Source organism: Talpa occidentalis, unplaced genomic scaffold, assembly GCF_014898055.3.
Source record: "Talpa occidentalis isolate TD23 unplaced genomic scaffold, MPIMG_talOcc4v2.1 talOcc4.3, whole genome shotgun sequence".
In the NCBI taxonomy this organism is placed as follows: Eukaryota; Metazoa; Chordata; class Mammalia; order Eulipotyphla; family Talpidae; genus Talpa; species Talpa occidentalis.
The window spans coordinates 96,762,382-96,787,441 of NW_023603184.1; the positions used below are offsets into that span (position 1 = coordinate 96,762,382).

Genomic DNA, 25,060 nt, shown 5'->3' on the forward strand with positions numbered 1-25,060 from the left:
AAGGTGAAACAAAACCAAGCATACAACTCATGTAACTTTCCACTTCAAAATGAAATGGAAAATTACACTTGGCTTTATTCCAATTTTCCAATTTTTATGCAGGTATTGAAACTATCAGTCTCTTAAATCATATATTCACTTCTTGGTAGCTTAAAGTTTAACTTGACATTTCTATTAAAATTATTCATACTTTCAGTAAATTAATTAAACCCAATTTAAAGATAGATTTATCAAATTTTGATAAATAAGAATGAGATTTTAACAGTATTTGGTAACTTCCACAAAATCAAATTCACAGAAGTAGCTTAAAAGAGAAAGAATAATTTGGAGAAGAAAGGTAAGGATTTTCTCATGGGTCACACTGCCTGACTTAGGAAATTCGACTTATAAAATCAACATAACTAATAAACATTCTGCTGAAAAAGAATTTTTTTTAAAAAAATAAGCAATTAACAAAATGTAAAGTGGGTTATTTTCAAGAATGGCTTAACTAGAGTTGTGAAATTCATAGTAATGGTATTAAAACATGTTAGAAAAATTTTAGTACCTTTCAGCATTATTTTAAGAGATAATTGAGTGATAACATGTTTTTTTTCAGAGAAAAAAAATCAAGAAGGGTAGAACAGAGGATTTCAATGACACAAGAAGAAACAAAAGTTCTGGTATTTCATTTGCTCCATCATACCTGCCATGAACTGTAGTAGATTTGATAATATCCCCAGGTAGAACTACTGAGAGTTCAATGTCTTTATCTACCAGGTTTTCTTTCTGATCCATGATGAAAGCAGAGGATTCTACAGAGTCATAGACAGAAATGACATCAATGTTTTTGGTCTCAGCTGGAGGAAGTGGTGCCTTGGCTTTTGTTTTTTTCCTAAAATAAAAACAAAACACTAGAAATAATATACATTTTTAAGTAACTTTATAATACAATCTAATTTTATAAAAATAAGCAAACTATACATGCATATGCTTTTCACAACTAGAAAATATATACACCAAAATGCTAACAGTTGTCTATCAGAGATGATGGAATTAAGGGATTTTTTTTTTTTTTGCTTTTTTTTAATCAACTTTTTCTGTTTGTTATCAATTGAACAATATACCCACACTCCTTGATGATAAAAGATATACTGCAACAAAGAAGTTTGATATTTGCCTCCATTAAGTTCAATTCACATGTGCTACTACAGTAAAACAAAAAGTATGACTTGAGATAAATTATGAAATATAAATTCTTACTGTCTCAAGATGGAGATGAGATAGTCTTACCTCTGTATCTCTTATAGTAGCTCTTATGGTAGCTCTTATGTCTGTGCCTCTCATTCTACTCTTCATATCTATAGATGCTAACTCTAACATTCTAAGGCTAGCTGAAACCACCCTTTCTCCCTACCACTCTTGAGTCTCTCCCTAAATAGTACAAAGATTCCATAAATGCAACATTTTCTCCTATATACCAGCTCCATTTGTGTGCCTACATTTCTAACTCCCTGCAAGAAGCAGCATGCTGGATTCCTACTATGCTTAGGCATGAACAAGGAACTGTGATAAGTTATTTGAAAATTATATTTGTTTCCATGACAATGTTACAAATAATTATTCTATTAAATGTTTCAGTGTCACTTATTAGGACAATCCTTTAAATAATTTGTAACAGAAATAGGTAGTAGATAGCTGGAAAAAATTCACATGGGCCAATTTATTGGTTTACCCTATTTTCTCCCTGAGTTGTACATTTTCCTTATTTCCTTTTCTCTTGTAAATAAACCTTTTATTAACCTTTTGTGTGTGTCTGTAGTAGAGTATTCATAAGACCCTTTAAAGCACGTGGGTGAGGACCCACAGCCAGGAACCCGTTTAATATCGGGGCTGCTCTATAACAATTTGATGGATTGAAAAAAAATGAAACATGAAAAGAAAAATAAACTAGCCACAAGTAATGACGCATACACATTTTTTAAGTACTGCAAAACAGCTTTTGGAAATGCTAACTTGATGAAAGGCTGATTACTTTCGGAAGAATACTATTGCTTCCATGGGCCTCCCTGGTGGCACAGTGGTTGAGCACTGGGTTGCAAAGCTGCCCGCAGCCTCTGAGGTGCCGGTTCAATCCCCAGCTGCTCCCCGGCCACCGGAGGAGGGTCCCATATGGCAGGCACATCTCTCCTGCCGCCCGCTGCTCCCCTCAGCAGTGTACTTCGGTCCTTCTGCCTGCTCTGCTCCCCGCTCTGGCTCTGGTGAATTCTCTCGCACCCCTGTGCTTCTGACTGTACCCAGTGCTTGTATAAATAAATAAATAAATAAATAAATAAATAAATAAATAAATAAATCTATCTTAAAAAAAAAAAGAATACTATTGCTTCCATTCAGAAAAATATAAATTTTAATAATTATTAATTAATTAAATATAAAATATAAATTTTTAATAAATAAAGTCAAACAAAAGGGTTTCTTCGTAAGTAAATAAGCAACATCCACACATTCAGTATTTTCAAAATTTAAGGTCTTACAAATCCAAGCACCTTTATGCACGTAACATCATGAAAAAAAGAGAAGTTTCTACATTGTATATAAATTTTCTAAAATAATAGGTCTTTAATTTTTATGAGTAAAATGCAAAAATATATTGTACTTTAGAAAATATTTATAATAGTGAAAAAAATCAATTTTTAAATTACAATCTATGGCAAGTTTATAAAGTCTATATAAAAAAACTAATTTAAAAAAGTTTAATCTGCAGAATTTGACTGCTCTTATGTTCAATAAAAGTATTAAGTGGATAATCATGTACAGCATTCATTTAAACATTGAGGATACAAAGATGTCGAGACCCCATTTCTACTCAGGCTTTGTACCCCAAAAGGACTAATATTTACAAAATTCTAATAAATTTTGATGACTGCTTTGATACAGGTGTAAAGTTGGTATAGCTGAAGTTCATGGGAAGAGAAAGTAGGATTCCAGAAAGCAGAAATATTTTCAGAAGGCACACATCAGTTGGGCTTTGGAGAATGAATAGAAACTCACAAGAAAACACATGAAATAATTGATATTTCAGGTTAAGGAAAGAAAATGAAGCTATGAATGACTATAAATTGAATGGTTGGTAAAATTCCAAAGAAAATTTAAAGGAGATGAGAAATCAATGAATCAATTAGGAAACTTTTATAAATAACAGGATTCAGTAAAGTGGTTTGGAGTAACATACTAAAGTCAATTGTTCTGCATAAAAAGAAAAGCAAGAAGTAGTCAGATAGTATAATGAAAGCAAAAACCTTTCTTTTCAATAGCAACAGAAATGAATTTTACAAATTGTTTCAATAAGTATAACAAGAATCCTTTTATATAAAGAAAAATCTTAACACCAAATATTCAGTGTGGCTCTTCCCTTTTTACTCCAGATTTGTAAACCCAGGCCTTCTTGACAAGGGGCATTGACTAAATGGATCTCAAATTTGATTTAACTTCAGTTTCCTTCCCCTAGTTCCTCCAAACCAAATCCTTTCCTCTCCAAGTCTTCCAACTCAGTAAATCACAATTCTTTCAGTTACTTGCGCCAAAAATTCTGTCTCACACACATACTTACAATCTATTCCATGGACAAGTTCTGCCAACTCTGTATCATACACCCAGAATCCAGCAGCCTGTTACCCAAACACCTCTGTTCAAGCCGCTAACTGGTCTTCCGGCTCCCAGTCTTGTTATTTTACATTCAATTGCTGAAGTGAGTCTTTTGAAATGTAAATCAGCCCACCATCCATCCTCTCCCACCCTCCTTTGGCTTCCAACCCCACCCAGAATAAGGAATTTTATAAACTGTCCTCCTTTACCAGGAACCTACCATCTCACACTTTTATCTAGGATCACTGCACTCCAATCCCATGATTGTCTTTGACTTCAACATACAGAACAATCCTGTCTCAGGATCCACTGCCACATCTGCTCCTTAGTTGAATGTAATTCATTTCCTTCTGCTTTACTTATTTACCAGTTTTCCTTCCATTATAGAGCAATTAATCCCATAAAAATGGGGATTTATCTCCACTGCCATGTGTCACATGTGTTTGCAAAGGCACAGAATCTCTCAAACAATGCCTGCCACACAGTAGGCACTGTTATTTATTGAATGAATGAATTCAATGAATACTTCCCACAGAGATGAAGTACCAAAGCAAGGGAGAAAATAATTTTTTATTGTGCTTTGAGAATTATGTGTTGGATTTTTAGAAATTAAGTTAACATTTTATTTTTTTAAAGATGAGTATCGAAAAACACACTAAATTTATTTTATTTTTTTTTAAAGATTTATTTTTATTTATTTATACAAGCACTGGGTATAGTCAGAAGCCCGGGAGGGTGAGAGAATTCACCAGAGCCAGAGCGGGGAGCAGAGCAGGCAGAAGGACCGAGGTACACTGCTGAGGGGAGCAGCGGGCGGCAGGAGAGGTCTGCGCGCCATGTGGGACCCTCCTCCGGTGGCTGGGGAGCAGCCGGGGATCGAACCGGTGCTGCAGAGGCCGCGGGCAGCTTCGCAACCCAGCGCTCAACCACTGCGCCACCAGGGAGGCCCACACTAAATTTATTTGTAAGGGGTAACTGGGAACCTCAGGGCTTTTAAAGAGTATCACAGGAAAGACAAGAAGAATTCAATTGCCACGGGCAAGGATAAAAAGCAGTAGGAACAACTTCGTGGACTTCATTTTCAAAAGTGTCAGTGAAAGAAGACAGGCACCTCCTGCTGCCACTGTGACTTGCCATCCCCTACTTCCATCATTCCATGTGCCAGCCCATCTCCAGGCTTGCTCATCCTGGTCTCCATTTGACCTCTCTGACTTTACTCATATTATCTATATCCTTCAAGGTCCAGATTGAGTCACAAATTCTTGGGCTGTCTCACATGTCTGCTGCACACGGTAATGACTGCCTCTGATTCACAGTTTTAATATTCTGTGTATGTGTGACTGTCTTATTTTCTAAGGTTCTTTCCTTAGCCTATGATGAAAATCCATCTCTAATTACTAAACTCTACTTAAAAAAAAACTTCTACTGTTACAGGGCAGGATGAGGGGCAGCCCAGGAGACCCCAAACCTGCCCACCCTAAATAGTTTCTGCCATCAAGACCAAACATAATCTAGTGCATAAGACATTTAATGGAAAGGAACTTTAATAAAATTAGGGTGCAACAAAGAGGAGGGAAAGAACAGAGTTTTGAAATCAAGCCCCCGAAATTGCCCATCCCCTGTGGATGTAAATGTCCAGCCAAACAGGCCACTGAAACTTGAAAGCCCACAAGTCTAAGGCACCTGCTGGTGGGCACTCATAGGAAAAGGGCAGAAGGGGCCTTCCTCTAGACAAATCTGGAGGAAAAGAGCAAAATCAAAATCAAAATAAAAGCTGCCACTGTTAACCTTCCCATGGGTCTCTCACCCACATCTATTTCAAGCAGTCCAAGACCAAGAAGCAAGCAGAGTCTCTTCACATGTCTGTTCCATGTTCCTCCTCCAGGTCTCCTTCTTGATCTCTATCTTTCTTCCTTTCTTCTCTCAGTCTCCTCTCCAGCTTCTCCCCCCTACTCAGCTCCACTCTTCTTGGGTGGGGCAGGGAATCTGGAACCCCCCCCACTTCCCCTGGGACCACCCTGTTACACTACTGAACATCTTAATGGCACCTAGTATTACTCTAAATAATAAAGCATTTGTCACCTTTGTTCCTATAAATTGAAAGGCAAATGTGAATCAAATCAAATCTTTCCTAACGAACAAGAAATCCAATAGGGAAGATGCAACGTAAAAGTAAATAATGAACATGAAGCAAAAAATAAGTATCATAAAACAGATGGACAATCTTGAAAAATCAAGGTAATGAGCAAGCTAAAACTAGCTCTGTGGGGGAGGAGAAGCAGTTATCAAGGTATACTTCAAAGAGGAGACTTGTGACTCAGTTCTTAAAAGAAAAGTAGAACTAAGGTAGGCAGAGCCTGAAGAATCAATTATATATTGGCCCCCAGTTGTAATCCTTTTAGAGTATATTTGGATTGTGTCTGTCTGATTAAAGCTCACTAATATAATCTAGTGAAAAGAATACCAGATAGAGACCTAGAATTGACCTGCATCCTAAGTAGCATTAAGACTTATCTGAACTTTTACTCACCAGCAGTATTTTAAAAATATCTTTTACCTACCCCCAGTGTTCTCAATTTTTTGGTTGAAATACTTCGAAGCTATAATAACAAAATTAAATGTTACCCATAAACCACAAAACATATAATGAAAATAATCAAAGGTTATAACCTAATCTAAGTATAGGAAATTCTGGTAATGAAAAACAAAAATATATCAACATTCAATAATTTACAGCTTAATAATACTAGTTTTCATTAATATTTTAAATTATAGTAATTGGATTTCCCACCCCTTTTAAACAGGAATGTTTGCTTAGTGTTCTAACCCTAGGGATTTTCACGTAAGCTCTTCTACTCCCGTGGCCTAGTTTAAGCATCAGTCTCTGCTCCTTAGAGGCTGCTACCCTCAACAGTAAACAATAGCAAATTTCACACAGGGGTGGGTGAAAAGGAGGTTATACTGAAAAGATCTCTGAGGCAGAAAACTTCTCTGGCACAGAATAAAAATTCATTATTTAAACCTTAAAAGCAACAAGGCACAGTAAATTAATGCTTAAGTAAATCATTGCTTTATTCACTAATGTTATCTCAATATTACAATCACTTTTCAAAGTGAAAATTAAGGTACAATTTTGTAACAGGGTGGTCCCCAGGAAAGGGGGAGGTTCCTGCTCCACCCAAGGGAGGGTGGAGCTGAGCAGGAAGAGGAGAAGATGCAGAAGAGACTGAGGAAGGAAGGAAGCAGGATGGAGCCAGGAGACCTGGAGGAGGCGCATGGAGCCTAGAGACACGTGAAGAAACTGCGCTTGTCTTTTGGTCGTGGACTGGGTGACACAGATGTGGGTGAGACCCATGGGGAGGTGACAATGGCAGCTTTTATCTTGATATTGATTTTGCTCTTTTCCTTCTGGGCTTGTCTGGTTGTTTCTGACCCTTTTCTGAGGGTCCCCACTGGAAGATTCCTTAGACTTGTGGCAGGCTTTGGGGCCTTGCTCTGGGCCAATCCCATTTGAATGGACTTTTACCCACGAGGGGACGGGTAACTTTGGGTGCTTGATTTAGAAACTAGATTCTTTGCCTTTCCTGTATTGTTTCCTAGTTTTATTAAAGTTCCTTCCCATTAAAGTCTCATATGTTTTGTGTTGATGCGGCGGATGGCAGAAACCGTTTAGAATAGGCAGGTTTGCAGGGTTTGGGCTGCCCCTCTCCCTGCCCTGTAACAATTTCACATTATACAATAATACATTTGGAAAATATCAGAACATCATTTCAACACAGAATCCAATTGACAATTTGCTATTACAACTGGTCTTTTTATCCTTTATCAAGCAAGCTAAAAAGCATGTGTCCGCTGTAATTACTATTCCATTCGTGTCAATATTAACATCTGATTAAATGAAAAGAGGGAATAAAAGAGTTCAGCACAACAACAGAAATTTACTACTAAAATACCTCTTGATTTGAAAGAAAAAAGTTTTGTCATATGGGATGTACTTACATCCTTAATAAGCTACTTATTAAGTATTGAGATCTCACTAGTTTGCTATATTTAGATAGCACACTTAACAGAATCAGTTAAATAAAGACTATACAAAAATATAACTTTACTATCAAAGACAGAAACCTAACAGTGCAATTAAAAGTCTCAAAACAATAGGCTTTTCAAGCATTGTATTCTAATGACCAAAAGGAAATGAAACAGTTACCCTCTCGGTACATAATAGAGGGCTATCAAACTAAGCTGCTTTGTGCTAAGTGTTGATGAGGCAAGCTTTAAAAATAACTAACAATGTTGAGATGCCCCTAAACTATGCACTTTAACTAGAAAGTGGAAACCAATCCTTTAAAACAATTTCTTAGTGTCTCTCTCTTAGTTTAATGAAACAAGAGATTTTGTTAAAAATGTGTTCCATTGGTGTGCATAAATTGTGCTATGTGTTTGAAGGAACGCAATGAAGAACAGCAAATGGTTATTTTTCTTGCTGAGTCTAACATCAGAGTAAATATATTAAAATGACTTTAAAAGATAACAATAATTAATTATAAGGACAGACCCAAGACATGACTGTTGAGACACATTTCTCTTATAATGTGTATACAAATTCAACGGACAATTAATAAGGAGATTGTTTCATCTCCGTCATAATTGAGTAAGTTTATAAATTCCAATAATTTCACAGTTGCCCAAGCCCTCTGCTTGAGATTTTCTTCTCTGGGCTACTCTGTGACAACACAATCTACCCTTTTCTTCTTCTCCACTGCCACTCTTCAGTCACCAATCTCATAGCCGGATTTCTAAATGTTGGAAAATCCCAGAGCTCCTTCTCTAGCTACAGCCAGAGCTCCTTCTCTAGCTACAGCCAGAGCTCCTTCTCTTTCTACAGCCCCCTACTTCTGGTGATTCCATTAAACTCCCTGTCTTTAAATCGATGACTCTCAAATTCACATCTTTAATACAAAGTTTATTAAACATTATATATTCCCAATAATCTCATCATCAGTGGTCATCTCATTTGGATACCCCTATGTATCTTGTAACCAAAACTCTTCATTTTCCTCTTCATCCAAATCCCCATTTTCTTCCACTATTTCACATTTCTACAAATGTCACTACCAAACACCCAGTTAACTGAAGCAAATATCCTAGGCACAGTTTGATGCTTCACTATCCCTGTCTCTTATTCCAATCCATCACCAAGTCCTGTGGACTCTTACCTCTGAAACATCCTCCATCGATGTACTTTTCACCAGCTCCTAGGCTACCACTCTGGTAATTATGCCATCATCTGCTGTGTTGACTGCTCCAGTGGTCGCTCTTGTTTCTCCTTTGTCCCTTAAAATCTTCCCTTTGCAGTAATCAAATTGACCTTCTAAATATGTAAATCAGATCGCACCCCATCTCTGGTTCTTCTCTAGTCTCCAGGGCATTGAGATTAAGACCTAAATTCCTTCCTTAGTTTTCAAGGGCCTAGTCTTCTGGTTCTCAAAATGTGATTTCAGAGCAGAAACTGCAGCATCTGAGACCTTGTCAGAAAAACATATTCGCAGGTCCTATTCCAGAGCTGCAGAATCAGATGCACTTGGGCAGGAGGAAGAACAGGGTCCACACTTAACAATCTCCAAGTGATTGTGATGCATGTTAAAAATAAAGAAACCACTGAAATAGCCTCTTCTAACCTTGGAGGTTTCCTCTCAGTATTTCAGCATCCTGTGTAATTCATACTGATATTCTTCCCTTTCTTAAATAGACCCAGGCCCTTCACATCTGAGGGACTTGCACAGCTAGCCCCTTGAATCAAAATGCTCTTCACCATAGAACTCAAAATCATCTGCTCCTGATTTTGAATATTTCCTTTTCATAGAGATCCTCAGACCACTCTAAAGAGTTACTAACACTCATGCCCATTCCTACCCAACTCAGCCCACACTTCACATAACCCTGTTTTGTCATTATCACATTTGCTACTCTCTGATATCAAGTGTTTGTTTACTTATTATTTGGTGTTAGCTTTCAGAATGGAAATTCCATGAGAGTTGGGACCTGGTCCACCTCCTTCTCTACCAGCATCTGGAACTTTAATTGCACAAGTCAGGGTTCTCTATACATGGTTAATTGATGGATGAGGAAAGACAGGGCCATCAATTCCATGAGTTCATGGAGAAAGAGCTTGCGGTAGGTGAGAGTTAAACTATTTTGTGATCTGTCAGAGGTATAAGAAGTCCAGAGAGACCCACATAAGTAAAAGTATTCAATCCTTGGGAAGATTCTAAATCCTAAATTCTCTGCCTATTGGGGGAAAGAATGATGTTAGGGGTTAAATTGTGACACACTGAATTCTAGAGTGGGAAGAAACCTCCTTCATTTTGCCCAGATGTTCAGTCACTTGCCTGAGGTCATGCAGCCAATCTGTAGGTCAGAGCACAAATATTCTAGTTGTACTTTCCTTGACAAACAAGGATCATGATTAAAATAACCTAATTCTTTATTCTCTTCCCACTTTGAAGAATTCATATTTCAGTCACTTTTGGCATCCCTACTAATTAGAGACAGTGGGTATTCTTCACAACACAGTAAATAGTTATTAATCTAACTCTGTGTCTCAAAGGTAATGCCCAATAAGAACAAAAAGGAAAAGAAAGCCATGTTAGATTTTATTCTATTTTATTACCATATTATCGAAGCCAGCTAACCCTTGAGTATTTATTATGTGTCGGAGATTGTTCAATATGTTTTACATATACTAACTCTGAACTCAGAGTATCAGGTAAGTGTCACCATCTCCATCCGTCAAAAAGCTTGGAAGTGTCCAAAATGGCCACTTGTGTTACCTTAAGGACATAAATTTTTGGTTCACTATCCCCTCATTTACAACATACAGGTATTAGGCTAGATAATTCCAGGTCACTTCCATCACTAACATAGAGATCTGTGCATAATGATTTTGCTTAGTGACTGAAAATGGAAATATGATATTTTAGGATTGGGGCAGCACATGGTGGCTGAACTAATTCACAAATAACATTTGGTTGGGAGAGTGACACTGGGAGTTCTTCTTATTGTGAAACCAATTATGGTCCTGGTTAGGAAAGAGTCTCCTCTGAGGCTCTCAGGAAGTGGTTCCATTTCCAAGAGTTTTTCACTCTGTTGGCAACCACACTAGGAAAAAATGATGAATAGAGTGACAAATGCCAAAGGAAATTTGAAAAGCTTCTGGTTTCAGTCTCCCACACTCAATTCTTTTACATTTCAACACCTGAAATACGTGGTCCCTATCACAAGCCATACATCATTTCAGATTTTTGCCCCCATTGTACCTTAAGTCAAATCTGGTCAATAATCTAAAGCCATATTAATTATACCCTATGTTTCCATCATAGCAGTTTTTTTCTCCAAGGACACACACTCATACACAGACAAAATGCAGAGACAGAATTCTATTATCTTTATTTCTACTTCTCTCCTCCTTTCAATTACAATTTTATTTCACTCCTTCCTTTTGTAGCCCAACTTCTAAGGACTCTGCTCTCCAGAATGGTAGTCATGTGGCTAGTGAGCACTTGAAATATCACTAGTGTGACTGAGGGACTATATTGTTAAGTTACTTATTAATGTAGATTTATTTTAAGATGGTACTTAATTCAGATACGAGAAAACATTTAAGTACTTTGGAACAACTTAGTAAGTAGATGTATCATTCAACTACAAATTTTATGACATAGAAATCAACTATTTCTTTCTTTTTTCTTTTTTTTTTTTCTTTTTTTTTTTTGTGGGACCCTTGCTGGTGGCCCGGGAATGAACCAGCACTGCAGAGGCTGCGGGCAGCCTCGCAGCAGCCCAGCGCTCAACTGCTGCGCCACCAGGGGAGGCCCCAGGTCAACTATTTCTAATGAAAATATATAATCTGACCTGAGAGGTGCTGTGTGTAAAATACACTATTTTGTAGACATAGTACAAAAATATTAAATATCTATTAATTTTTATATATTGATTACGTATTAAGGACATTTTTGATATACAGGGTTAAATGAAATGGGTTACTGTAATTGGCAGCCTCTAAGATGGCCTCTAATATCCCTGCCTCCTTGAATAACCCCTCCCCTTTGAGTGTGGGTTGGTTTTAGTGACTCACATTCAGTGGATAAAAGGTAGCAAAGGTGATGTGATGTCACTCCTGAGATTGGGTTGCCAAAAGAAATCTGTTTTGGGCACTTCTCTCATTTGCTCTAGGAAAACCAGATACTATTTCTCTGGCCCACATCCATCAAGGAGAGTAAAGCTGGAAGCAAATCCATTCCAGTCCAGACTTGAGCCCCAACCTACACATTGAATGCAGTTTCACCCTCCCTAGTCAGTAAGCTAAAAAAACTAGGATCTATATAACCTTTACACCTCAGCTTCACGTAAACCTTGCTACACTCTAAACACCCACTGTTCATGCCATTATGAGCATGTAGAAGTAAAAATCCTCCCTTTCTTTGGATTCCTCATCTTGAAAGAATCTTCCTTGTTTTATACATAAAAGTCCCACTTTAAAATACTTTAGTAGGATACTTGAATAGCTCCTTTTGTTCAATAAATAGCTATGATGACCTATCACACAGGTCACACTGTATAGATTAAATGGGGCAAATTCAATGACAAGACACAGGTCTTCCCCTCTAACACTGAAAATATGGTAGAAAGATAAAAGAAACAGCCATGAAACTAATACAATGTAGGAAAATAAAGTACCCCAGACTACATTATATCTTATATTTCAGTGTATATCACCTTATCTTCCAGAAAAAGTTTCAAGGCAGAAATGATGAATATATATCTTTGTATTTTTGATTAACATATTGCTTTTCTTTTTTTTTTCTTTAAAGATTTTATTTTTATTTATTTATACAAGCACTGGGTACAGTCAGAAACGCGGGAGGGTGAGAGAATTCACCAGAGCCAGAGCGGGGAACAGAACAGGCAGACTGACGAAATACACTGCTGAGGGGAGCAGCGAGCGTGGCAGGAGGGGCCTGCATGCCATGTGGGACCCTCGCTGGCAGCCAGGGATCGAACTGGCGCTGCAGAGGTTGTGGGCAGCTTTGCAGCCCAGTGCTCAACTGCTATGCCACCAGGGGAGGCCCTGCTTTTCAGAGTATATCCAATTATTTCTTAAATAATGAATCTACCTAACTGCAGTTTTCACTACACTTATTCATTTTTTGTTATATTCCTCTCAAATCTTCCCTTTTATACCGTTAGGAATTTAGAAATTATATAAAGCGAGGTAGAATCTTTGTAACCCTAGGTTTTGAGGATAAGTTAGTTGAGTAGATAATACTTTTGTTGCAATTTAGTTGTCCTATACCCAGACAGACATCATCTGCTCTATATTCTATCTCATGTGGCATGGTTCATGACAATGAACCATTGGAACTATCTGGAACAACTTAGTAAGTAGATATATTATTCAACTACAAATTTCATGACATCTAAATACAAATCAACTATTTCTTTTTTTTTTTTAGAGGTATGTTTTACTTATTTATTTATTTATTTATTTGTTTGTTTTTTGTTTATACATGCACTGGGTACAGTCAGAAGCGCGGGAGGGTGAGAGAATTCACCAGAGCCAGAGTGGGGAGCAGAGCAGGCAGAAGGACCGAAGGACACTGCTGAGGGGAGCAGCGGGCGGCAGGAGAGGTCTGCGCGCCATGTGGGACCCTCCTCCGTTGGCCGGGGAACAGCCGGGGATCGAACCGGCGCCACAGAGGCTGTGGGCAGCTTCGCAACCCAGCGCTCAACCGCTGCGCCACCGGGGAGGCCCCAAATCAACTATTTCTAATGAAAATATAGCATCTGAACTTAGAGGTAAAGTACACATAGCAATACAAAATACACATAGGTAATGCCAGGACTAACTTAGCCCAGGTATAAACTCAAAGGCTGATATTTCATATATCAAATTAGAGAGTTTAGTTGCTTCTAAATATATTATCCTCTTAAATCATATTAAATTGACAGCAGTTATTAATGTTACACTTTCATGTATACACAAAAATTACTGAGCATAAAATCCATCTCAACTACATCTTATAAATATTTCTAACTCATGATTAATTATAATTTCATATCTTCAATATACATAGCTTTAGTTTATATTAATTTATCTACAAAAATACATGTGTGGAGGGGGAAGAGAAGGCATCACACTGAGCACCTATTTTTTCTTTGTTTTTTAAGTAGAGGTATATTTCAAAGTACTTTCCAAGTAACTTTTCATGAAGAAATTCAGATTTCTATTACAACTGAAATAAATTTCCTAAAGTTTATTTTGCTGAGAAGTTTACCACTATTTCAAGATGAAATGCCAGATAATATAATACATTCTTCTCAGTTCCTCTTGACTTATCACAGGGTAATATCTGGGGAAATGTTTTCAACATTTAGTGAATACAATAACATTCTCAATACAAAAAAAAAATCTGATATCTAGCTAGCTTTCATTTTTTAAATATATCTGAAATAGCTAAAATCTCCATAATGTATCACATTTTATGAAAATTAATAGGATAACCATTTACTCCTGAGCATTTCCAAGTCAAACTCTTATTCACACATACACAGTACTTTAAGTAGTAAATACATAATTTGGCTTTTACTACTTTTAAGTGGAGGGTATGAAGGGTGAGTGTTACATAGGAAAAACAAATACATCTTGCTAATGAGACATATACATTATAATTTTCCAGTGACAAGGTTAAGACATTCTAGAAAAGCAATAGGTGATAGAAAAAAAGTTATACATTTACAACTTTATTATACGTTATACAAAGGTATACAATTACAAAAGGAAAACTTTTGCAAATGAATCAGTAAGAATTACTTATAGGGCTCAAGAACTGAAAGAATCAGAGATCTTGGCCATTAGTTATTACATCACTTAATTTCTCAGGAATTATTTCTTCAATGACAAAACTGGATAATACATCCTGCCTCACAGGATTGCTGGTAGGGTTAAATAGGCAATGTATATTCATCAACTAACCCAGTGGTTCTCAAATGTTGTTACACAACATACTTATGTAAGCAGTTTTTAAAAATGTTGAGGCCTGGTTCCTAGAGTTAGAAATTTAATTGGTTTGTAGAGATTTTAGAAATCTCTCCAAGTGATTCTGAAGTTTAGTAAAGTTTGAGATCAACTGTTCCAGCACAATACATGACATGCAGTAGGTATTCAATTAGAAGTAACATTATACCTTCAAAGAACTTACCAAATTGAAAGACTGCTGAATGTTATTGCTACCTGAGTCATTTCAAGTTCACATACATTCAGGAAGGTCTCATATTTAGTGAATATAACATATCTTAAAAGTCGTTTAAAAGTTTAGTAATAACTTTTTTTTTCAAGTCTCCATTATATTTTTGCTTCCTTTTATCAAAGAAGGGAATTCTTGGGTCTTCCTGGTGGCACAAGGGGTTAAGATGCAACCTATGAAGTTATCCATAACCACTGCAGCATGAGTTCAATCCCCGGCCAGGGAGCTACCCTCTTGGGGCATCAGACCTCTCCTGTCTCTCCCACTGCTCCCCTCAGCAGTATATTTCAGTCTTTCTGCCTGTTCTGTTCCCCACTCTGTCTCTGGTGAATCCTCTCACCCTCCCACATATCTAGCCTGTACCCTGGTTCTTGTATAAATAAAAAAATAAATCTTTAAAAAAAAATTGATTATCCAAGAAACATTTTGATTATGATTAAAACAACTGAAAAACCATAAAATCCTGCTTTTATATTACATTATTCTTTCAACTACAGATCAATGGGCTAGTATAAATATTAAATATACTATATATAATGAATAATATGCAAAATATAATTGTTTCAAGAGATGATACAAAGTAGTAATCACTGAATAAACTAGTATATCTAAGAAAGAAGTAGTTGATATAATAAAAACACAAATAATTGCATTTAACTTTTATATTGGTTTCACTTGCTAAACCCAGAAAAGATAAGATTCTACCATAAATGTTGCCTAGCAACAATGTGTAATTCAAAATCCTAGCTTTAAACACAGATAAAATTGCATAAATGTTCAGCATTTTTCTTATGTAATTCATTTTGGGAAAAATGTCTAGTATTTTAAATAAATAAAGTTGTTAATATTACCTTACAGAAAACAGCTTGAACAAGATTTAATGAAATTATAAAATAGGAAGGCAACTATAACTAAAACCCTCTACTATTTCTAAATATTAAAGTCATTTAAAGTTTTAACCTAAAATATAGACATCAATTTTTTTCATTGCTCTCTGCTGTAGAATGAGTCTACTGAAGAGTCTTCTCAAGTATTTGACTTTGCTTTTATAGAAACAATTCTCTCATTGGATTCAAGTCACATGTGTATCATATTTAGTTAAATTGTAGTATTACAAAAAAAGAATTATAAAAAATATGTCTTTAAAGCAAAGGAAATGGTCAAAATAAATTTTTGATAAGGTATAACAGACACATAAAAAGTAGTCTGCTGACACTGGGGGTTCACAACCATTCCACTTGTTTTATCAGTAGATTAATTTTTTTCTAATCCAGAAAATTAGTTGAATTTTAAGAGCTCTATAGTATTACTAGACATTGTATTTCTGAAGAAATTTGATCCATATGTTAACAATTATTTTCCTAGCCCAAACTTGATTTTTCTTAGTTCAACTAAACATCTGCAGACCAAGAAAAAATACATACCAGCTACCCTTAATTTATAAGAAAGATAATTAAAAAGTAAGAATACTGTAGATAAGATCACACATGCCAGAAAAGGTAGTCAATAATAATTCTCTGAATAGAATAATAATCTAAGCAATATTAAGATTCATACACATTAGTATAGTTCTTTAGAATCCATTGTTTTTAATACTTCTATAGAAACAATGTCTTTTATTGTGGGCAGAAAAATCTGTACCTATCCTATTTCCATTAATTAAATGTTTTCATGACTAAATAATTTAATAAAAAGGAGGTAAAAATCTATGAAAAACTTATTTGTGCCATCAGAACTGAAAAATCACAATGAGATTAAAAACCAAATATTCATTGATAAGGGATATTGGCAGAAATAAAGATCTCTATGAAAGAGTTGACATTTTTAAATATTTATTGCAAGCACACAATGACATACTAAGCAAATAAATCTTTGTTTATACACTATATACTTTACATACAGTGACAAGTATGTCCAAATGGCTCATTCATAATTCTTCCCAGTGATTAATTCAGATTCTGCATTTTGATTAGTGAATGGAAGATGGCTGAGTCCAGGCATTTTAACTGTTTAGTGCCACATTCTGAGGATCTAGAATATTTCCTGGCACAAAGAAGACAGTAAAATATTGTTGAATGAATTCTCTCAGAGAATTTTCTCTCACACACATTACACATCTACACAGGGTGCTCCTGTGTTTCCCCAATTAAAAAAAAAAAAGAAATCCTCAATTCTTAAAAGCAGGCTGAGAGGGTATTTTATGTATTTGTTGTGAAGTGACAGTTTCCTTTCACCATTTGACCTTGCTTCTCAGAAAACAAAGAAAAACTGCACAAGGAATAATTTATCTGTCATACCAAGATGTGGTTCTCTTTCAGTAATGTATAAAAAATAACAAGCCAATCATTAGAATTCCTAACAACTGTATCCCATTAAAACAATTTTCTCTTACTTTTCACATCTATTGTGAAGTCATTTTCCTTTTACCAATGCTTTTGTATACTATTAATTTGAAAACTCTCCCAAAGAAATTATTTATATATAGTCTCTACTAATTAACAGCAAGTTAGATTGCATTTTATGTTTCTGAAAAAGGTCAAGTTAGAAATTGATTAAAATGAACTCACTTCATATAGTGACTGCATAGCGTTAGAGGTCATATCAATACAAGAGAAAGAACTCTAAATGCATAGATAAAGAAACACAAGTTTTCCCACTCATACATCTACACAAGCTGCACTTTTTTTGTGTGTTTACCCTTGCTTTGGGTAGAGAAATAAATACAACTTCTGTACTCAGAAAGTTAGTATTTTATTATATAATTTATGCTATTACACATAAAATTCCCAAATGTTATCTTGTTCCCTCCCTTTGTCTTTAAGTGTCTTCAGTTTGGTCAATCAATGTGCATTGGTGAAGCTCCCATAAAATCAATAGGGTTAATTATTAAGTTGCAATGGGCAGGAAACTACACATATGTTATTACTCATTCTTATAATAACCCTGTGAGTTGCTACTGTCAATGTCTAAGAGCATAAGGAAGTAACTTCTGAGAGGGGAATTAGCTTGTCCTCAGCATAGTTAAAAAACTGATGCTGTAGGTTTGAAACCCAGGCTACTTCCTTTTTTACATCCATTTTCTTTCCCCATTCTATTCTGTTACATAGTTTCCTACTATAAGAGTCCCATACTGGTAAAACCACAATCTGAAATCTTAAAATTCTCTTTTCAGGGACAGTTTGTAAAAAAAAATACCAACACTGTATGAACTTTAATCAATAAATACAATTATTACTATATTCCCTGGAACAACACCTAAAGGAAAAAATTACTCACTAGAAGAAAACTACGAAGACATGTGGATGCTAAAGATTTATTCACTAGAAACAAGCTTTCATGATCTATAAAACAATATTAAGTCTTTTTAAAGAAATCACATATCCTAAAAAGCAAACCATGTTATCTGCATGGTTTGAACAGCCTAAAATTCTCCCAGCCCTCCCAACTACTGTATTTCAAGTCCATAGAAAGATAGCTAATTTAGCATAGAAATATTAAAAAGCCATTGTAATTCTTTCTCTTGAGAAGTAAGAGAAGGAAATGACAAAGAAATGTACAGTAGTCTCATTATACAAACTATCCCTGAGGAAATAGGTGGATCTAACAACAAAGGTGTAGATAGCAAGCCAAGTGCTAGTGGTCAGTACAGCATGAAGTCTTAGCAGAGTTTTGTAAAAATAGCTCTTAGATATCAAAGTTATTAAGAATAACTCTTTTATCACAAGAATTCTGGTATAGCAGGTGTGTTCTTACCATTATGAATGCAAAGATAAAGGAGTTTAACAGACAAATTCAAATTCACTTTTTGATCCAAAAATAAATACTAATGAGATATATTTATTGCAATGATTGCATAGCAGATCACTATATTCCATTTTTTTGTTTCCAAATTTTCTACCAATTTTTTTTAAAGATTTATTTTATTTATTGATGAATACAAGAGCTGGGATGTAGGCCAAAGGTTTGGGGGAGTGAAAGGATTCACCAGAGACAGAGTGGGGAGCAGAACAGGTGGACTGACTGAAATACACTGCTGAGTTGAGCAGAGGGTGAGACAGGAGAGATCTGATGTGTCATGTGGGTTAGCTGCCTGGCCAGGGATCGAACTCTAACTTCATAGTGCTGAGACTTAATCCCTTGCACCACCAGGGAGGTCCCTTCTACCAATTTTCTAAAATAAATAAAAACTAGAAAAGGCAAGGAATATTATTTATATTTTACCTCAAAAACACTAATCCTTTTTTCTACTTAGCTCTACTATTGCTTTTTTTCATGAATAATATATGTGTACTCAAGAAATGAAAGCTAACTTTAACCAACAACCTAACCTTCTCCAACTTACTTCAAAAGTTGAAAATCCTCTTTATAAGTGATCCACGAGAGTAATTCTCAATAAGAAAAAAAATCCAAGCAAATATGCCCCATCATCAATTTAATACTTCATCATTTTTTTTCTTGTTGTTTCCTAGAGTTTGTCTTTGGAAAAGTAAGGAGCTTAGGTACATTTTTACAAAAAGAAAACTTTTAACAAATAAGTTACCCCAACAAAGAGAATCATCAGATCATTATCCATATGTCTTGAGAGAGCTATGATTGGGCTAAAGCAAAAAATAAATCACAGAGGATAAGGGAGGTACACGAGGCACAGTGTTGTGAGAAGGTTGAAACAACAGGGTATAGAAAGAATGTGTTTTTAAGTTGTACATCTCCATATGTATGGTTTATGAACTAACAGCTGCTACATTTTGCTTTGTATGAATAACTATATTCTTTCCTTTAACAAGGTTAAGGAGTGATAGAAAAGCATCCAAAAACTTCTTTTAAAGTCATCTAAAAGAGTCTGTAGAAAACACTCACCCAGGAGTCTGTAGAAAAAAACTCACTCAAATTTAATTCTAAAGATACTGCATAATCATTTCAAACATAAAAACGGAATGTGAATGTAACTATACTCTTAGTGACAAATGTATAATGAGTTTGTGTTAAATAATTCTATTACTCACTTTAGTTTTTTTCCTTATGCCATCTGGTCCAGTAATTTGCTTTCTAAAAAACATATGCATAGTGAAAGTAAATGAGACACCCCAGAGATGCATTCTCTTCCTTATTAATGGCATCATTAAATTTGCCTATTTATAGTCTCAACTACCTGACCTCAAGGTCTTCATGGATAAATGGATTTTAGTTTTTAATCCTTGTGTACTCTTAGCAACAATTAACCAGAGGCAGAAAAAACTTGTTAGAAATTTTTGATCTCTAAGATAAAATATGACGAGATTGCATTTTTTGCTGTTTTTATTTATGTGAAACTTAAATGCACTAAGATTTGTGAAAATTTTGAAAAATATAAACCTCTGCATTTACTTCTCCAGGAAATTAAATTTTAATTATGTGAATCAGATTTCTACAAGGTGTTTAGAAACATAGCCTTTGTTTAAAAAGCTAACCACTGATTCTACTGGATTTAGATATATTCTATAATAGCATTTGATTTTTAATTTGAATACTTAGAATCTTTCCTATGTACAAACAATTGTATGTCCCCATTCGCTAAGGTTTTTATAATATTATCACTTCTAATATTTCTTTAAATGCTAAACAGCTATTTTTTAAGAAATACTTTCCTGAATTGCTGGTGGAGAGGTAAGTTGGTGCAACCACATGAAGGTTCCTCAAAACAGCATGAAGGTTCCTCAAAAAACTGAAAATAGAACCACATAATATCCAACATCTGGATATACAACTAAAGAAAATGAAAACAAGATATTGAAGAGATAGCTTCATTCCCCTGTACATGGCTGCACTATCCACAATAGCCAAGTTATGGAAACAATCTAAGTATCTGTCAATGAACTAATGATAAAGAACATGTGGTATATAAATACATATTCCATTCAAGTGTGAGAAAGAGTAAAATGCAGCGATTTGTGACAACACAGATGGAACTTAAAAGCATTATGCTCAGTGAAATAAGACAGAGAAAGTCAAAATACTGGATGATATCACTTAGATGTTAAATATGAAAAAGCTGGACTCAGACACAGATTGGATAGGCAGTTACTAGGAGTATAGTGGTGGAGGAAATGGGAGATGTGGGTCAAAGAGTACAAAATCTTTCCAGTTATAAAATAAGTAAGTTTTGGGGATCTATTGTACAAGATGGTGACTATAATGGTACTGTGCTATATACTTGAAAGTTGCTAAAAGAGTAGATCTTAAATATTTCTCACCACACACAAAAAAGTGGCAATTATGTGACACACTGGAAGTAATCATATTACAATATATATGTGTATCAACTGAACCTACTATACAGCTTACATTCACACATTATGTCAATCTATATCTCAATAAATCTGGAAAAAAATACATTCTACCGCCAGACAATGTTAGCTCACCTTATTATTTCATTTAAATTATCAACCCCCAGAACCATGTGGAGTGTTGAGTAAAAGAAAAATATGATTATACATAGATATCTTACACCAACATTTTAGCATACAAAAAGTCATTTTCACATTTCATTTAAGATTACATAATGACATCTATTAAGGAATGAAGTTAGTGTGCTTTTTAAAAATAGAATGAAGTTTTTTACAAAGTGCAGTAGTATAAGCAAACTGAGAAGTCAGCTTGTGTTATACAGTTAGTTAGGAAAGCAAAGTCATATATAATCAGAATCTCCACTAGCAAACTTTTCTCAGGATTCATGTTAACAGCTAATATGATACTCAGAATTTGCACTAAGAGTAAAGTGTCAAGGGTGTTTTTTTTAATGCAGGTAAATTTGGCCAAGTAATATTTTTACTCACTATTTAAAGGAGTGTTAATATAGTGAAGCCCCAGGTAATATAGGGAAAGAGTAATATAGGGAAAGAGCAGCAACCTGGGGATCAAAATGTTTAATTCTAATTTGAATTCTGTACACATCTCAGTTTACTTTCGTCTCAGTTTACTTATTTACTGATGTTGATTGAAAGCATATGAAGTATACTTTGTAGGGTTCTTGTGAATATTAAAAAAAGATAGGGGGTTGCAATTGTATGGGGAATATAAAAATAAAATTTATTAAAAAAAATAAAGCCCTAGATAAGTATAATTATCATATTGCTTATTGAAATATTTATGAAAATTTGAAAGGACTTTCACTACATCTTAAAGCATGAAATGAGAACTTAATAGCAGTAATTTTGATATACATAGTGTTTAATGGATTAAACATATTTAATTTTTTCTCCAACAAGTATAATTACATAATTATACATACATTTATGTCAAGAAAAATTATGCAATTAACTCTCCAAAACATCAATTCACAGAGCATACTTTCTTCAGCTTTTTTAATAAAAATTCTGACTGAAAGAATCCTCAAACATTAAAGTGTTAGGAGTAATAATAGTTCAAATGAAAATACTGGTCAATTTTTTAAAGCAGATGATTAGAAAATGTGAAATTATTTTAAATATTTTACAAATCATATGTACTTACAATTCTTTCAGAAAGTCTCTACGAAATGGTACAAACTCTTTAGCTATTTATTCTTAGGGAATGAACGCTAAACTGACTGTTCTGCTCTGTTACTAACTCAACTGTTTATCATGGTTTAAGTGCCAGGCACGTCTTACCTCTGGCAAATATGTAAAAGAAGGAATTCTCTGGTCTTACAAAATCATTCCCAGAATGATCATGTAACATTTTCACAGATCCTTTTTCTAAAAAGTATGTGTCTTACACAGTAATTTTAAAAGTAGCTCCTTAACAATGAATCTTAACACTGGAAAATTCAATGTTTTTGTCTCTTCAGAAAGTTATAAATGCTTGCAGAATATCAATATTTATGAAATATTTCTTTTTAATTTTAATGTAACATCTCACTAGTAAGTTTATTAAGAATTAGATATTTAGTGTAAGTAACACATCTGTATAATATTAAAGAAAACTCATAAAATTATTTGTGGAGTAATTTGAAGGAAGCTGGGTCTATGAAAATAAGATTCAGAGAAAAGATGTGACATTTAATTTTGTAAAAAGGAAAAGAAAACAGATAAATTCTTGTCAGATGCCCTAAGACTTATCCTAGTTGACCAAGATAATTGTCCCAACATTTAAAGCAAACACCATTTTTCCACATGGAAACCCCAATAAGCACAAGGAAACTGATACTTGAGCTACAAGGTTTCACTCCTACTAGTCAAAAAGGATATCAGTCCTAAAGTGAATGTAGGGATACCTGAACTGCAAGATTTTATGTCAAACCTTTTACTAATCACAGCTCATCTTTGTAACATTTGAGGTATTTCTAAGATATTCAAAATCAAGTACAGATTATTCAAGTAAGAGCAACAGAAACTGATCCAAAATTACATGTCCCACTATTTTCCCTAATGAAAGTGTCATTTCTTCTTCGAGATGTGCAATATTGATTCTGATGCAACCAAAGCCTAAAATAAGACCAGAAATCTGACTAGGAGTTCCTTTCCAATTTTTGATGAGACTCAGTAGTCTCTTAGAAAGCTCTAGTTATTTTTCACTTATAGTTCTCGCCACAACAAAACCTCTTCAAACGGGTATGTGGTTTCTATCTCTTCTTTCTTACCTCATATCTGCTCATGAATCTACTCCATCTGATTGCCACCCCCTAACACCACTAAAACTGTTCTGTATTTTTATTATCACCAATGACCCTCATATTGCCCTGGATATTGAAGAACAGACCTCTCACTTGTTTTGTTCACACTCTTGTAAACATCAAATCTTTGCATGAAATCTTTGCCTGGAAGCTTACTCCTATATGTAAATAATTCCACTTTGTGAAGATAGTCCCAATTTGCCTCTGTTGTCCCTGTTTTAGTATTTAAAACCCAAATCCTACCCCAATCCTTTTCACTCTCAAAGGTATACCAGATTACAAAATCAATTACATGGTTACCCTACTGGAGTATTACTGCCTATTTTCTTTAGAGTTTCTCTTAGCAATCTAATGAGGCATCTGAAGCTTGATAATGCCAAAAGTGATTTCACCTCTCCTTCCTTAATTTTCCCCACCACAGTAAACAGCCCAACTACAGTAAAATATGTAAGAATTAACCTTTATTTTTCTTTTCCCTTCACTACCCACCATAGTCTAAAATAGACACTGAGTTCCTACATTTACTTTCCACTGCACCTATTGAGCTCAGTCCACAATCCCCTCCAGTTACATCATGACAGGCTCTGTCACTGGAATATAATTTCTTTCAAAAATTTACATGGTAATCATTTAAAAATGTAAACTCTATCAATTTATTCTCTGTTTTCAAATCCTCCAAAGGCTTCCTATGACTCTTAGAATAAAACCCAAAAGTCTCATCCTGGTAAATGAACCCAACCAAATTGTCCCTATCTGACTCTCATACCCCTTTCATCAGCCCAATGTGCTCGAGCAAAACTGGTATCTTGTAGATCTTTAATCCATTGCCTTCCTGACTTTAAGGACTTTACCTTTGCTCTTCCTTAGTCCTGGAAGTCATAACACAAACACTATGTTCTAATAAAGACTTTCAGGGATCTCATCTACAGTAGCAAATCTACTGCTGTCACACTACGCTATTTTAATTCTCCTCAAAGCATTTATTATTGTTATTTTTCTTTTATTTACATTGTCTGCCAGTCCTCCTAAAACCCTTCTCCCATCAGAATATAAATTCTGAAAAGAGGTAACCCGCCAGTCTTCTCACTGCAGGACATCTCCCAGGATTGCCCTCAGGTCCAGGCAGGATTATCTCCCTGGAGCAGGAGAGAACCTGGGGACCCTCTCTACCAGCTCCTGCAGCAAAGACCACACAACAGAGTTCCTTCACCAGCATCTGTCCCACTGTTTCTGTCTAGGAGGCATGGGAGATAAGGTGATAGGATTTCATTAAGATGCAAATTTTTTAAAAGATTTATTTATTTATACAAGAACTGGGGTACAGGCCAGAGGTACGGGAGGGCCAGAGAATTCACCAGAGACAGAGCAGGGAGCAGAACAGGCAGACGGACCGAAAACACTACTGAGGGGAGCAGCGGGCAAGACAGGAGAGGCCTATCACCGCCATGTGCATAGCTCCCTGGCAGGCCGGGGATCCAACCTGCACTACAGAGACTACGGACAG

The 25,060-nt window shown here is 35.3% G+C and overlaps 1 protein-coding gene across 14 annotated transcripts in view; it reads right to left on the minus strand.

Annotated features, from left to right (window-relative positions):
• COBLL1 (cordon-bleu WH2 repeat protein like 1) overlaps positions 1-25,060 on the minus strand; it is a 181,267-nt gene that overhangs the window by 104,640 nt on the left and 51,567 nt on the right. For 13 of the 14 annotated variants that reach the window (XM_054699797.1, XM_054699796.1, XM_054699807.1 and 10 more), the window contains exon 2: positions 686-874. In XM_054699797.1, coding sequence (XP_054555772.1) covers positions 686-874 — 189 coding nt within the window. Of the gene's footprint in view, positions 1-685; positions 875-8,840; positions 9,867-25,060 lie in introns of those variants that run through there. The other variant, XM_054699802.1, reaches the window with a different exon arrangement.